The sequence below is a fragment of the Athene cunicularia genome (genome assembly GCF_003259725.1).
Source record: "Athene cunicularia isolate RWA chromosome 4 unlocalized genomic scaffold, athCun1 chr4_part2, whole genome shotgun sequence".
Lineage (NCBI taxonomy): Eukaryota > Metazoa > Chordata > Aves > Strigiformes > Strigidae > Athene > Athene cunicularia.
In genome coordinates, this window is record NW_020799099.1 from 17,948,886 (window position 1) to 17,965,327 (window position 16,442).

Here is a 16,442-nt window from a genome sequence, read left to right on the forward strand (position 1 = left end):
AATTAAACTGACATTTTCCTTTCAGAAGAGGGAAACAAGGTGGATATAAAAATTATATTAGATACAGTTTCAGTCAGTTTTTTGTTAATTATTGCTTGCTTGGACCATTTCTAGATTTGGAGATTTTTCTGGTGATTGAGGTGAAAAACAGGAACTTATAGCAACAGGTCTGTGAATTTGGTAGGCAAAAGTTAGAGACGGGAGGATAAATGCTTTTGGAAAACCTAGTCATTAAAGATTTTGTTTCCTGGGCAGCTGATTTATAAAGCCTTAGGCAAGCTATAATATTCCTGAACTTTGTGTATGTGTGTCCCAGTTTACCCACAGAAATGGCTTTTCTGTGGAAAATGTGCCCAACTGAAGTTCAGGCAGGACTCCAAACTCTTTAAGGATACTATCAGAGTAGCTTTATGTCTGATGTGAGCTTATGACTAAATTAGTTTGCCCTAGAATTTTTCCTGTCTGATATTAACTCTGCCTTAAATGTAAATTAAACCACTAGATACAAAAAGAAAAGTTGGTAAATCACCAGTTTAACAAAAAACCCAAGAACAAAATTAATCATGCAAGTATTGTCCTAGTTTGGAATTCGATAGCTTATATTGCTACAGAGAGATTGCTCGGGAAAAACATGGCTGTGGCCTTTTTTGGTGGGAATCCTGCTAATCTCTTGAATTTCTTAGGGAGAATGGACGGCTAATTGTTGGCAATTCTGTTTCGTCTTTTCCTGTGCAGGAGAAAAAAAATCACACTTTTAAAATCTTGAGTTTCACTAGATGGCAGCATCTCAATGTTTCAGCAGGAAACTACGTTCATCTACCGAAACATACCAGTTAGACTACAAATCCCAACAAGCACAGCAAAAAAGTATAAAACTTCCTTTTGTGCAAAGGTCAGTAAATACAACAAGCTGTTTGAGATCTCTTGGTGAGTAACTATTTTAATATTTATTTTTAAATGCTTCATATAACTGATGTTGCAAAGGTTCATAAAAACTCATTATTAGATTGAAAAATTTATTTATAGTGCATTTTGGTTCCAGAGTATTACGGTGATTTGGGGAAATACTTGAACAGATCAGGGTTTATTTTTCCACTGAAAAGATGTATGACAACAAAGAATAAGAGCAATCTTCCTCTGCCTTGAGGGAGCACTTTGAACCTCTTGTTGAGATACTCGGGACTTGATACAATTAATAGAACCTTTCCCAGAATTTTGTGTTTAAGGAGTTGCATTTTGGAAAGCTTGGTACATTATAGTGCAACCTGTGTAATCTCATTTTGCTTGGTTAACTTGGTATTTTTCACCTGTCAAAGCAAAAAAGTTATGCTAAGATAGGCACAATCTCATATAACCTTATATAGCCTACCATCAGAGGCATCTAAAGGCATGTCTTTTTACCAGCCAACCTAAAAAGAGATTTTAAGGTTTCCGTGAATTAGAAAGGTGCATCTCAGTTACTGTTTGCTTAGGAGACTGGGTTTTGGGGCTTGGTTTCTTCATATGTGTGTCCCAGTTATGGGAGGAAAGCCTAATTTCAGTGTCTTGAAACATAATCTGGAACTCAGTTTGCCTTTAAATCAAAAGATATAATGTTTTTTATGTTAGAATATAAATAATTTTTCAGTTAAACTGCTTCAGAAGAAGTCTTAATTTGTTGAATCCATAACCTTTAGGGAAGCATCAGTTTTGCTGCAATTTGTCAGGAAAAGCTGCTGAGAAAACAGAATTTCTGGTCAAAACCAGAGATACTGAATAATCTGGTTTAAGATGTAGGACACTAAATTTGCCTCAGTAATCTGAATCACAACATGGATTTGAGTATCTCTAGATAGCACTGGCTGCTATCCTAGGGGACGTTATGGCATCTTCATCTTCTCAGTGAAGTACTCATTATGATGGATTGACGTATATATTTAAAGACTTCAGGTTCTTGGGGCATCTTTTCTACATTCATAGCTACAGAAACAAATTTTTCTCTGTGGATTATAAAGGTACACAAAGTCTTGCTTATTTGGAGCCCAGTTAACAAACACCAGATATAGCACTCTGACACAGTGACCTTGCTTTTTAGGCAGTTCTGCAAAACATCCTATTAAGTAGTTGACTCCTTAAATAACAAAAAATCCAGAGGAATGAGAGGATAGCGTTTGCTTTTACTTGTTTGCCTGCAATTTTACATGCTATATTTCTTTAAACGTAATGCAGCATTAGAAAGGGTGCTTGGCAGAAGAGGAGAGGGCTGTGTTTTGCCTTTTGGCTGCTACACACTGGAACCTCCTAGAGGTTCGCTACTGCTTGCCCCAAGCACACTCTTTAGTTCCCTGAGAGCAAGAGGGGAGAGACAGGACAGCAAGTCATTCCTGTCCCCACCCTCCTGCCTTGTTGGAGCTGCCAATCTGCTGTGCTAGAAGATTCTAACAATTCAGAGCAGACACCAAGGCTAGAGTATTGTGTGAAATTTATTGCAATCTAGAAAGTTGATGAGTTTGTAGCTTCAGAGGGGTACAAGAAAGATTTGCTTTCAAAAACACAACGGATAGTGGAAGCACTAGATTACAAGATACTGTACTTCTGTTTCTTCTTGATTTTTTTTTTTTCTGTTAAAGGAAAAATAAGGTCTGGTTTCTGTTATAATAAAGCTTGGCTTTTGAGCTCAAATGCCTTTTGATTGTTTTGAGGTCCATACTTATGAAAAAGAAAAGTTGAAGCAGTCCCCCTCTCAGAACCTTGCATGACTCAGGGTCATGCTGCAGCCAAACAGGACAATCTGTGATGGGATTGGATGATAGAGGTGCTCTGAATCATGTCTGGATTCATTAATTTTGGAATGCATTTGCATCTTATTCCCAGAGAGTGTTGTTGGCTTGTCTTTCTGTTAAAGATTGTTACATCTTCTGACTGCACAGGCCAGCGGCATGGGTCGGCTTGATGGGAAGATCATCCTGCTGTCTGCAGCAGCACAGGGGATTGGACGAGCAGCTGCTATAGTAAGTTGTAAAATGTTTGTTCTCCTTTACCGAAGCTAGGTCTCTAATGATAGCTCATCCCATGACACTTGCACCAAAGGAGTTCTCGAATTAATAAACCATACGTGAAATCAGAACTACCCACCAAAAAATTCAGGGAATAATACAGTCACTATCCTGTATCATGCATGCTTTGTGCTGTTCGAATTTCTGGAAGTCTTCAGTTCTGAGTGGTGATGTTGAGCAAGGATAAGAGTAAGATTTGAGAATGGCTGCAACTGCTTTTCTAACAATATATGGTTGGTACTGTCTGTACCTTTAATCCAATATCCCTGCTGCTTTGTTCAGGGAGAAGATAAGGAGGATAGAGGGAGTATTTCCTGTTATATAGCTGGATACTGCAAAGATCCCCTACAGTAAAACGAAGATATTTATTCATATTAAAAGTTGACATAACCAAGTCTATGTGATACTAACAGCACAGCTACAACATTGTTCACAATGAGCAACTGTGAGAAATCCTTCACAAATTTTATTTAATTACTGTTAAACAGAATTCAATATATACATTAACTTTCTGGTTACTTTTCAATTCCTTTTGACCAGCTCTTCCCCTGCTATTTCCTTCTTCCATAGCAGATAGAGAAACCAGTAGTGTTATCTCAGTATCTCCATGATGTAATCTTCAAGCCAGGAAAAGCTCCTATAAGTAGGATTTTTGCCTAACTGGTTAATTTCTCATGCATGCAGTTAACGCAGGAGACTGCTGATCATGGCACTTGAATTAAACACCTAGTCCAAGGAGCAGGTAAATTTTCATGCTGATTTCTCTTAGTAAACACCCGACCAAGCCAAGGAAGGCTGGCATGTTTAATGCCTCTATTCTCTTAAGCTGCACGTGAGACACTTATTTTGAAGATTAGGGACTACAGTCTGAGATGTCAGAATACTTTTGACAGAGAGGTTACTTTGCTAGAAAAGTTGTTGATCTATGAGTAAGCACAATGCAGAGAAAGCGGGTTTTGAGGGGAACGCAATAGTATTTCTGGTTAAGTATCAACGAAAATGTTGCTCTAGTTCAATGATTTGGAGGCAAAGGTTTTTAATAAATTTACATATTGCCATTCCTTTTCTATGTGTGCCTTTACCTGTCAGATCCCATAACTTCATTTAAATCCAACAGTACAGACAATTCTGGCCCTACATGTTTGTAACATGCTTGCTAGTCCATATGCAACTAATAAGGGCAATAATAATACCAGTTGTCTTAGCCTGGTTACTGTTCTTAACCTTTATTTACAGATTACTTTAAGGAAATGTTCATAAATTTGTCTTATATCATGTACAGTTACTTAGTTGTCCCCAGGATGTGTGGTAATTGATGTCCATTACTCGCTGGCATGCCCAGAATGAAAAGTGAGAGCTCAGCTGCCTTCAGCCAACTTTTATTTCAAGCCAAAAAGAAATGAGAAGAAAACAGATTTTTTTTTTTTTCTGCTAAGATCTGGAATATCTAAATATAAACTGCTTCTCTTACTTGTGTTCTTCAGGCTTTTGCTAAAGAAGGAGCCAAAGTCATTGCTACAGACATCAACAAGTCTAAGCTGCAAGAACTGGAGAAATATCCAGGTAAATGACCTTCAGCAGGCATCAGTTCAGCTTTTGCAAGTTTTGTTATAGACTGGCTGAAATATAATTTGAGGATAGGGCAAACTTCAAAAGGCTGGAAAAAAACAAAATATCCAAACTAATTCTTTAGACATCAACATAGCTTTGTTCTGTGGTATGGAATGTTAGAGATGTAGCATGTGAAATACTGCAACACCGGCATATCAGAGTATTATTCCAGGCATGTGGAATAACTTTGAATTTCTTGTGTCACAGAAGCAGTTGATTTCTGCTTCCCAGAATGGCACCCGTTTCAGTTACCTTTTGAGATCATTAGGCTAACTGTCAAGCATATCACTCTAAAAGGCATGGAATGCTTTGCTCTGATCATAAGAAGTAACATCCAGTTATACAAAAAATAAGATTGTGTCTTGCATTTCTATGGTACATACTTCCTAAAGAATGCATTGAAAGGATACCTGTCTAGTAGAATTTGTATGTCTTCAGAAACTAATTCCACCAACACTAGATAAGCCTGTGTTTGTACAAATTCTCAGGTCTGAAGGTTCCTTTCCTACTGATATCACAGGAACACACTTCAGGGAGTAGGTTTTGCATAGCTGTGGATCTTAATCGTGACACAAGTGTGGACGTTATATTAAAAAATTACTTATTCAGTCTTGAAATAAGACTTGGATATACATTTTACAACTGAAAATGCTTCCAACTTAATTTGATAGAAGGAAGTGGATTTAATTAAGTCCTATTACAGGGTGACAGTTAAATACACAAAAATGCTTTTCTCTGGCACAGCTTTTAGAGTGAATATCAGTCTCTACTGAGCACACGATCCACAAGCAATCCCTTTTGTAATTCTTTAGGAGCTTTAGGACTTTCCAGGTTTGTTCTGAGGATGTTTGGGAAAGTGTGTTACACTTTAAAATGTGCATTTCTTTCCCCTCTGCTAGTGTGTTCACAAGTAAAGAGGTAATTTCCCATATACTTAAAGCCATTTCTATCCTTTTGACATGTGATTAGTTAAGCCATAATTCATGAAGGCTTGGCACATTATCATCTTTGAATTTTATCCAGGAGAGGTAATTCCAGTGCTGATGTTAATCACCAGCCTGTAGTCTAATTACATCTTTATTATACAAATCTCTTCAAAAGTGTCTGTATCATTTAACTAAGGCATATAAAGCCTGTTCATGGACTTCGCAGTTTGGCTTCAAAAGAAACAGGTTTTTATCCATTCCAAATCAAATTTTCCCATAATTTTGACATCACTTAGATGCTTTACAGACAGTTTTAGAGTATTTCATAGAATCATGCATGCTGGATGAGACCTCTAAAGGCCATTTAGCCCTGCCTGCTGCTCAGAGTGGCTCTGGTTACAGAGGTTGCTCAGGGCTGTGTTGAGTCAGGTTCTGAACATCTCCAGGGATGGAATTTCCTCAGCCTCTGTAGGCCCCTGTTTCAGTGCAACTGCCCTTGTGGTAAAACAAAAAACCCCAAACAAACCGCAAAAAATCCCCCACCAACACCCACAAAAACAAACCACACCTTATTCAGTTAAACTTTCCCATGTTCCAGCTTCTTTATGTTGCCTTTCATCCTTCCACTGTGAGCCTCTGAGAAGTCTGGCTCCGTTTCATCTAGAGTTTCTCAATAGGTAGTTGTAGACATATTTTAGACTCTGTGTCACTAGTTGTACATGACTAAATTGTAAAAAATCCTATGTTTTGGGGCACAGGTGTGTTCTGCATCCTAGATGCAGGATATGTTATGACCAGGCTGTGGGAAAAGTGATCAGCAGCACGTCTTAGCACCTAGGGAGCCTAATTGTATGTACTAAGGGAATTACTGGAGTGTACCCTGGCTCCATTTCCACTTATCCAGGTTTCCTTTGAATGTAAAGTTCATGTATTGGAGAAGAGGGCACGGCTCAGTCTTTAGACACAGTATGGAGTGATGGTGCAGGCAAAGTGTATCATGAAGTATGCCTATTCCATAGTAAGGATTCAGCCTTGACGTGGGTGAGGGAAGCTAGTTGTGTTAGACTGCTGGCAGCTACTTAAGTAAAATGAGGTAAAATAACACATAGATTATATCCTATCATATTACAGCTCATCTGGAAGTATAGTTCTTTTACCTTGTTCTTTTCACTTTTGTCCTGGTGATGGCATTGCAGTGGTTGGCCCTAAAGCAGTTCTGTTAGAGGTGCTGATTCTGTCAAAAGTGGTTGGAAGAGTTACGCCTGTCCCTGTTCTGCAGAAATTGTGTCTCAGTCTTTCAGAGATAACTTTTCTGAACAAAATAGAAGGATTACTTTTTCGTTATCAGCATCCTTCTTGAAGGTATGGCACAGGCAGGCAGTGCTGTTAAGCACTGACAGTGACAGGTGTCAGAGGTTGAAATAAGACAGTTATAGTGAAAAGCAACAAGATTCTAAGCCTTCTTTGATTTGATTATAAACAGGTTTACAAATATGATGCTCATGGTTTTTTGCAATTAAATAATTGCTATAATATAATTCCAGGTAATATAAGTTAATGGTTTATGCAAAATCACTTTTCCTCATTAATTAAATGATATAAAGCTGATTCATAATACCTTTAACTACACATGGATGGATGGCATGTAATGTGACTGTGAGTGTGTGTGACAACTAGTTCAAAGTAATTCTATTATAACGGGCATGAAGGCTTGTTATGATTATACAGGTTCTATAATTCAGTTTGAGAGTATAATGGAATTCAAATTTATTGGAAATGTTTTTATGGTAAATTGCGTTAGCTCATCTGCCTGTGTGATGCTGTATGACAATCAAATCAGTTGATCTTTCTTTAACTATCTTCTGAAACTTTTAAATAGCATGACATGTTTTCCATTGCTGTCCCAATTTAACCATTGCACTAACTTGATGATTAACTGTAGCTCTCATGCAGTGAGGTTCCATGTCTTGGTGCACTACTGAGGGGAGACTGTTCCTGGGAAGCCACTGACTTGAATTTTATGTGCACTTCAGAAAAGCAAACTGATGATCCTTAGCCAAATACAGTGAAGCAAATACCATATGTTTTCTAGGCATTCAAATACGGGTTCTGGATGTCACCAAAAAGGAGCAGATAGAAAATCTGGCCAAGGAGATTGAAAAGATTGACGTCCTCTGTAATGTTGCAGGGTAACCACCTTCTATTTTATGCTACTATTTCTCCAGTTTTCCCTGTTCTCCAGAAGCACTTTCTTTTACTTGAATACATTTTATTTCTTTTTTTTTAATGCATTTTATACCTTTAATACAAACTTTCATGTGTTTTAATCAAAACTGAACATTTTATGCACACCCATGTTATCCAGGCCAAGATAAAATGGCTATGGAATTTGTGATGTTTTCCCCACTCTCTGGGTGACCTTTGGCTCTCCTAACACAACAGTAAGCAAAGCTGACGGTCTGCTAATGCTCTACTTACTTATGTTAATTTCCCTATTGCCAAGCATTTCTTAGCACATATTGAGTCTGCTTTGCTCCCTGATACTCATCAGAATACACTGTTGCTTGCTTTCTTCAAAAGAGCTCTTGTCCCTCCTTTTCAAGGTTGGAAGAGTTAGCTACTGCAAAACAGTAATGGAAAAATGTGCATAAAAAGCTATGGAAACGTAAACCACAGACCATAATTCACTGCATGCACTTATTCTAGGTTTGTCCATCATGGAACCATTCTAGAGTGTGAGGAGCAAGACTGGAACTTCACTATGAATCTCAACGTTCACAGCATGTATCTAATGATCAGGACATTTCTTCCTAAGGTAAGGTTTGGTTGCCCATGATTTATCATCTCTGCTGCATTGTTTCTAAAGTGTGAGAGGTCTAACTTGTTGCCTCTGTGACAACAGAATTTGAGACGAACATGCAAGTATACAGCTTTGGATAGGGGAGGCCCTTAAGTTATTGTGATCCTACTCTAAAACATCCTTTGTATTGTGTAATTTTTCAAGTAGAGAGTCTATCTAAAGGATATAGTAGAGAGGATTAACTCAGGGGGTTTGCCCTATGTAATTTCTCACTAAAAATCTTCAAATGTAGAGCAGTGAGGGAGCCATTGCAATGCAATGCTAGTGTATTATGCACACAACTGCACAATACCACTGCTACAAAATATTTATAAATTTATATTAACATGTATTTTATGGAACTCAGGAAACCATCTTGTGCAGCAATTCAGTGCCACTGACACCAGCATGCTGGTTATATCAGAACAGCAATCCCATTAGTCTAGCAGCTTGAGGATACTTGTGTTTGACATGATAACTAGGTTTTAGGACTACAGAAACTTGTGGACTGAGTAAGGTGTTTGTATTCCTGTAAATACAGAGGCCAAATGTGGAAGCTGTGACCATAACTGGATGACAAGTACTCTTTTCAGTGTTGTTCCAGTCCTTTTTGTTTGTTTTGGGATTTGGTGGGGGTTTTTTCTTAGGTGATACTCATTTTCAAAGGTTCTTTATAACAACTGTAGGCATCCCAAATTTTGGAATGACTAAAAAGGTTATAACTTAAAGAAATTTAGCTACAATTCAAAGATGCTAGATAGCTTTGTGTTAGTCTTCTCCAATGGAAAAAGGGTTTTAATGGGATCAGTGAATTACAGAATTGGTAGATGGTATGAATAGATGTCTATGTAGGGTAACTTCCTGTAGTGATAAGAGGGCAATGATTTCAGAGGTGGCTAACAAGAAAAAAATTCCTTTCCTGTCATAGTTTTCACCTCTGAGACAACTTAGGAGAACCTAGTGAGTATTTCAGATTCTATGTTACTATCTTTTACTGAAGAGTCAATAGATCAAAAAGAGGGAAGCGCCTGTTCCTGCCAATTAAGCTTTGTTACCCTGCATATCAATTGTATTCAAGGCTGTTCTGCAGGTTGTTATGGGCTATGGGACCTGCAGATGACAAAATAATTTGCATTTGAATTACATAAGTATTCTTTTTCAGATGCTTAAACAGAAATCTGGAAATATTATAAACATGTCTTCTGTGGCATCCAGTATTAAAGGTCAGTAGCTTGCTACAGTTTCTTATATAAATCTTTAAATTATGGGAATACGATATAAGTTTTGCATAAGTTTAAATTTAGAGGACATTGCCAATCCTGTGGAGAGATGCAGTTAAAAAAAGGGAATACATCAACGCATACATACACACAAGGACACAGATGGAAGGTTGCAGAAACACTAAGATCCTTGCCTCTGAGCTCTTGAAGCTGTCCTGAATATTTTGCAGCATCTCTTTTACCAGTTTGTATTAACTACAAAGGAATTACTTCCAGTCATATTTGCTACATATGTTCTTCAGAGAAACAATGAAGCAATTAGTTATGTAAGCACTGTAGCTACACTTCCTGAGGAAGCCTGATGGTGACTAACAGATGGGTCTCTGCTGTTCCTAAATCTTTGTTTGCTTTGTTAACGTTTCTAGACTACTTCTCAAACTTATACTATAGAGAGATCATGTACTTTGCTCTCCTGTATGCCTGAGCAGAATTCTGGCAATCAGCATTCTATTTTGCTAGCCCTTATGGAGATACTACCAGTGCTACAGGGAATGCAGGAGTGCAGCAGCAGGTGCATATCGTAAAAACTTGACTCTTCTTTTTAAACTTTTTTTTTTAAATATGTTTCTACGCTGCCTTCACACTGACCTTCTGTTAGGAGTTGTGAACAGATGTGTGTATAGTACTTCAAAGGCCGCAGTTATTGGTCTAACAAAGTCTGTGGCTGCTGATTTCATTGAAGAAGGCATCAGGTGCAACTGCATATGTCCTGGTAAGTATTCTTACATTATTTTGTAAACTAGGAGCAGATGCTAGAAGGTCCAATTTAGTTTGACATTATTAACAAGAGAGTAGACTTGCAAGTGGCAACTAAAGTTACCAGCAATCTAAAAGAACAGGACATGCTTGAAACATTCCTGAGATTTAAAATAAAAAGTCATTACTTTTGTAGTTAAACTATATGTTTAGTCTATTAACACAGCACATGGACATTATAAATGCATTGCACAGGATCTGAATGTTTATTTCAAAGATATAGTCTAGGAGGTTAGTAGCAGGCAAGGGCTAGCTAACAGGTAGCCATTATTTAACCACCTGAAAAGTATTAAATCAAATTCTCAAATGCCTTCTATTGAAATTTAGAATCCTGTGCTATGTCGACAGTTTGCAGTCTTTTTCCTGAATCACATTATGAAGTTACACGTAACTGTTAAGACATACAAATACAACCAGTGAGCTGCATTTTCTTTTTGTCACAATTGTTGATGAAGTTAATTTTTAACATTGAATTAAAAAATTTGCTTAGGAACTGTTGACACACCATCTTTATGGGAAAGAATCCAAGCCCAGCCTAACCCAGAACAGGTGAGAAAGCAATCTATTAGTTTGGTCATGTGCATACATGTGTTTAACTCCCTTTAAAAAAATAAATATATAGCAGCACTTCTTTCTATATTCAAGAATGTCTCCTACTTCAGAGTACCAACAATAACATAACAGTAGTGTATCCTTTGATAGTTTGGTCAGTTTGTACTCAGATATAAGTCTTAAAATGCCTCAGAAGGATACTATTGCAGAGAGTCTGTCATCTGTGGAAGCTTTTGCAACCATTGGTTACAGTATCTGGTGCAAAAATAGAAGATGTTTTCTACTATGGACACAAACTAGTGCAAAACCATAACAGAACAGCCATTCTGGCCTATGCATTTCCAAATTATTTCAGATGCTTTAACCATACTGACTAGATAACTGAGAGCCCTCTTTTGGAGGGCATGGGACTATCTTCCAAAGGAAGAAGGATTTATGTTGGCTTTATTCTGGAACCAGAGATTTAAGTCCAGTCTCCTACTATTTTTCAACTACTGTTAATATTCTAATTTCTTTTCCTAGCATAAATTCCCTACTTAGTGCACTAAAGGAAGTTATAACTTCTGGTCTGTTTCCGGTATTGCTTTGTATATGTCATACTAACTGGGTTAAAATATTTGGTTTTTTATTTTTGATATACCAAATGCTCTTGTATATTTAGGCATTGAAAGACTTTCTAGCCAGACAGAAGACTGGTAGAATGGCTAATGCTGAAGAAGTAGCCCACCTCTTTGTATACTTGGCCTCTGATGAAGTAAGTATGGCACAGTAAAATTTCCTGTCACAGAATCCCATGATACTTTTCTGCTTCACAATAGAAAGAATTTGTTTTAGAAAGATTTATATTGTCTTTGAGCTGGATTATTACAAATATTTAAAAATCTATCTTTTACTGAGTGCAACCTACAGTACAAAAAGTACTCTGAATGTTAGCAGTGATTGTTAAGGCAATGATTAAGCAGTGATTGATTATTGTTATCTTTTTCCAGTCTGGTAATAAGGTTTTCAACCATGTGTAGAGAGAACTCCAGTTTTCCAATATGTTCCAGTATGCTTCGGTACTGACAAGAATGCTAGTTGCTTGCCTCATTATCTGCATGATCTAAATTTTCAGTTAGGTCCCAACATAATTATTGGCTGACCTGGTCAGATTCTGCACAGCTGAACAGAGCTAATAACATCACAGTGTGAGGTATTATTCCTGCAGGTAAGATATCTGAAGTCTAGCTTATGTGAATTTGTACTCTCAGGATGTGGTCTCATCTTAATGCCTCTAATAATGCTTTTGCTACATTCCCCTGAGTTAGCCGAAAGGCTTCCATTTCTAAGTTTATTTATATTCTGTTTATTCAGATATTTTTGCAAAACAAAGTGTTTGTACAAAAAGAAAAGTTTTTTGAGTTTAAAGACAAAGTGTTTCCCCTCTAATAAATAGCCATTAAAAATTTGTTAAAATTCTTACTACTTTTTATGTCATTTCAGTCTGCCTACATGACTGGTAATGAACTAATCATTGATGGAGGATGGAGCTTGTGATTGACCCAACCTGCAAATGGAAATTCATACCATGAAAGGCAAGAAGTGAGGATCATGTTTCTCAGTTAAGATAGCTTCCAGAGATGTAAATCGCACACATCATGGCTTTCAAAACAGATTTGGTACATTTTTACTGCTATATAATCTTTTCTAGATTGATTTTACTGATACATTTTTCCCTAAATAATGGAACACTGGCATAAAACATTTAATGTGTCTTTAGTTTATGGTAACTCCAAAACATGGAAGAATAGTAATTCAGTGTTTAAGATTTCAGAGGGCCAGGTTGGATGGGACTAGAGCAGACTGGTCTAGTGGAAGGTGTCCCTGCCCATGGCAGGGGGGTTAGAATTAGATGATCTTTAAGGTCCCTTCCAACCCAAACCATTCTGTGATTCTAGGGCAAAGAATATTATTTAAGGTACAAAATCAGAGTTGTGTTTTCAGTAAATCTGAGTGAAAGGAATTAAATACTACCTTCATCCCCATCCTGCAGTATTTGGAAGTTAAACATCCACAGATTTCCTACTAGCATTGACATACTATCCAGAGAAAACAGCAACTACTACTAAACACCCAAATGGATCCTGAACTAAGTGTGGTTTACACAGAAGAAAGCAGAAATAATAGCAAATTTGAAGATTAGAACATCCAAATAATTTTGTTACTGGTAATAGATATTTCTATATTAGAGAACACGCTAGTTGCAGATTGTACTTGAAAGCATATTCTGCTTTGCAAATTCCAGTGTAAATTCTGCTTTTTACTATCATTAGCAAAATGTTTTGGAACTGTAATACCTGTAGAAAAACAGCCTGAATTGTTGAAAAGAACATCCCAGGCCTTGACAATACTTACAGATCCAAAGTGGACAGTTCAAGACAGTCAAACATTGTAGATAAATGGTGTATGGGTACATAAAACTTCCTGCGTGTACAGCAAAGAGTGTACGTCCACAACTGGTTTGTTCAACTGAAATGTCCATTTTCCAGATCCTGGGCAAGTTAGGCTGTTGGAGTCTGAAAAAGCAGTAGTGTAAAAGGCAGGGCAACAGATTACATTAGAAGCAGTAGGACTGGCTATTTTGTGGAGTTTGGGAGGTTTTTCTTCTTTAAGCACCTATCAAAGATGCTGTCTTCATGAAGCAGAAATGGAGAGGAGCCTGCTCTAATGGTTAGGACTAAAGCTTGTAGCATGTAGAGAGCAGAGAGAATCGTGTGTAGTTTTACAGTCAGTTAGAGAAGGAAGACATTAACTAGTACAAAAGAGGTCCTAGTGGAAGAAATAGAGAGCAGAACTGTTTCATTAATGGTATAGATCAATCCTAAAATGGTCTTGGAAGTATCATTATTATAGTGGGGGTTTTTTCCCCTCCTAGCATGTACAGAAAGTACTATGCAAGGATATTGCTCTGGTAGGCATGGAGGGGGGTATATGCGGGAGAAGTATTCGTAAATACACAGGTGGATCTTCATGAGTATGCTTGATTTCTGACACACAAGCAAAAGGAGTGGATTTTACCACTCTGGATAGAGCCAGTATATTCTTCTTAAAAAGGATGTACTAATATTGGACAAATATTGTCAAATCTATATGCTAGATGCTAGGCTTTTGTATTCTATTGCTTGATTCTCAAATACCAGTACAGTAGTTCATGCTAAAACATGAAGCTAAGTTTCTCTGAAACGGACTGTTACAACAAGTTTGTGTTGAAGTTTTTATTGAGATAGCACATGGTAGCTTTGATTTATGAATCAGAAACCTATGATCGTAAAGTTTCACACTATGGAAAACATAGATCCTGACCCATAGATCTAAGGCAATGAATAACCTGAGTTACAAAACTAACGGGTTTGCTAACATACTGTTAAAATTGACATGAATGACACAGGATGACTGCCTATAAATATGGTTACCTTAAATTGCGCACAGCTCCATTTTCCTAGTTTGTGAATGAAGCTGTATGTAACTTCATATATATTCATATATATTAAATGCATATATATATATATATATATATATGTGGGGGGAGAAATTAAAGAATAAATGCTACTGAATATGATCAGTAATCAGAAGGCACAGGGAAAAATGCACAATATTTTGTGTGTCTCTAACAACAGCTGGCATATTTTTAAAATGATTGCTTAAACTTTTCAATAATAGCTGAAGCATTAATATAAATTACTTGATTTCAAAGATAATGAAACATGTCTAGTTAAAATCAGGCTTCTTATTTTAAAATTGTAAGTAAATGTAACCATTATCAATGAGCAAGTATTGTGTGTGTTGACTTCCTCAGGCTTGTTATAGGTTTAACTTTTACCTTTAATCATGTTTGGAGCATACTGATCTTGTGTAGTTTGTTTATGGGGTTTTGAGTATCTCCTATTTCAGTAAGTGACCCTGGCAGCCAAGCAGGATCAAGTTGAGGCAGAAATCCAAAATTATGCAAATTGGCTCCACCATTGTTCACTGATGTAAATCCAAACATTAAATTCAGGCTGGCAGGATACTGTTTCAGTGTTTAACACAAAGGGCAAAGTCCTTCCTCTGTAGTAGGTGTAGAAGACTTGCCTTCAAAAGAGAAACACCCCACTGCAGGAACATGGAAAACTTGCACTGTGTATTCTGAAAATACACTTAAGAATCTGAGGGAAAATTCATTATGCTTATTGCACACTGAACTTTATTAGTTAACATTCCTAAGCTCACTGGTGATTATAATATACAGATGCTACTCAGAAATGATTGTTTTTGTCAAAGCTCTTCTGCAAGAAAAGAAGATATCATCTGCTTTTTACATTGCACTAAAACCACAGAGATACGGATTTTTCCGTGGTAGTCTGAGAAGCTGGTGGACCAGAAAAAGAAAAAAATATAATTGGAAATTTCTGTCTCTTGCTTTATTAGCAATGCTTATAATGGGTGCTTTGACAGCTAGAACTCTGAAATGTGTGCTAATGTCTAGAGCTTTTTCAGACTTGCTGGAATTAATAAAGGAGAATGCTGCTTAATGCTTTTGTGATCTCTTAATTCCCTGGTCTGTTTTTAATGGAACTGGGTAATTCTGGTTTTTTTTTTTCCTATATCAATGATACTATAAAGAGGAGTTTTTTGATTTTACAGATTCTAGGTCAAACTTTTCTCTTGGGGAGGAGACTTCTGGAAAATTTAATCTGATTTTAAAAAAACCTTTTTTCGCTCAGATTTGTAGTCAGCTTAATTCTGTGTAACGCTACTAGGAGCAAAGTAGTGCCATGTTGCATCTAAATCTGCTTTCACATGCACCCAGTGCGGTTTGCAGAATGAGATTGAGGTCTGTCTCGTGCACTTACAGATGAGGTAGTCACACTTGATTCTTCTTTAAGAAGTAAAAAGGTCGTGATGGGAACACCACGACTGTGCAAGTTTTTGGGTTGGGTGGGTTTTTTATGCAATTCTGCCTGCACCCAGAGCAGAACCAGCAAGAGCTCCCAACCCTTTCTTTGCACCTCAACCTCCCAGCTGCAGTGCTGCAGCCTGAGTAAGAGGGTTGTGTGTAGCTTCCCCAGATCTCTTCTCCCACATCCAGGGGCAAGGCAGCGTACACAGCGACATTTTTAATGGGTACAGGTTGCAAGGAAACGACAGGGGAAGCGGAGGGCTTGCTGTGAGAGACACGAAAATCTACTCCCTTCTCATGCCTCGTCCCCCTGGATGCCGTGGTCTCAGTGCCGGTCCGCTGCTGACAGCTCTTTGACAGCTCAGATCATGGCCGCCCCTCACCGGCAGTGACCTATGCGCAGTGCCAAGAGCTGGGAAGGCAGCCGGGAAGCTCTTTCGGCCTTCCCAAGCTCCAGGACTGAGGATTTGTTTTGCCGCCGGCCCAGCGCCGCTGTGGCTTCGCAGGAGGGGCTGTGGCACCAGC

At 37.8% G+C, this 16,442-nt stretch overlaps 1 protein-coding gene across 3 annotated transcripts; it reads left to right on the forward strand.

Moving 5' to 3' along the window:
• Nucleotides 1-869: 869 nt before the first annotated feature.
• BDH2 (3-hydroxybutyrate dehydrogenase 2) lies at nt 870-15,533 on the forward strand. Of its 3 annotated transcripts, none has more exons than XM_026848168.1 (10): nt 870-927; nt 2,910-2,990; nt 4,520-4,598; nt 7,665-7,761; nt 8,279-8,387; nt 9,574-9,634; nt 10,290-10,403; nt 10,938-10,996; nt 11,661-11,753; nt 12,482-15,533. In XM_026848168.1, the coding sequence occupies exons 2-10, from the start codon at nt 2,919-2,921 to the stop codon at nt 12,533-12,535; spliced, it is 738 nt and encodes a 245-aa protein (XP_026703969.1). In that variant the 5' UTR covers nt 870-927; nt 2,910-2,918; the 3' UTR covers nt 12,536-15,533. The 3 variants fall into 3 exon arrangements, with proteins under 3 accessions (XP_026703969.1, XP_026703971.1, XP_026703972.1); XM_026848170.1 differs by having other exon boundaries at nt 889-927; nt 2,885-2,990; XM_026848171.1 differs by having other exon boundaries at nt 902-927; nt 2,915-2,990.
• The last annotated feature ends 909 nt before the right edge of the window (nt 15,534-16,442 follow it).

Excerpts from the sequence above, each read along its gene's own strand:
- BDH2 (XM_026848168.1), top strand. The coding sequence starts at position 2,919 with ATGGGTCGGCTTGATGGGAAGATCATCCTGCTGTCTGCAGCAGCACAG. Across the intron at positions 10,404-10,937 it reads GTGCAACTGCATATGTCCTG|GAACTGTTGACACACCATCT; the intron begins GTAAGTATTCTT and ends AAATTTGCTTAG. Across the intron at positions 10,997-11,660 it reads CCCAGCCTAACCCAGAACAG|GCATTGAAAGACTTTCTAGC; the intron begins GTGAGAAAGCAA and ends TTGTATATTTAG.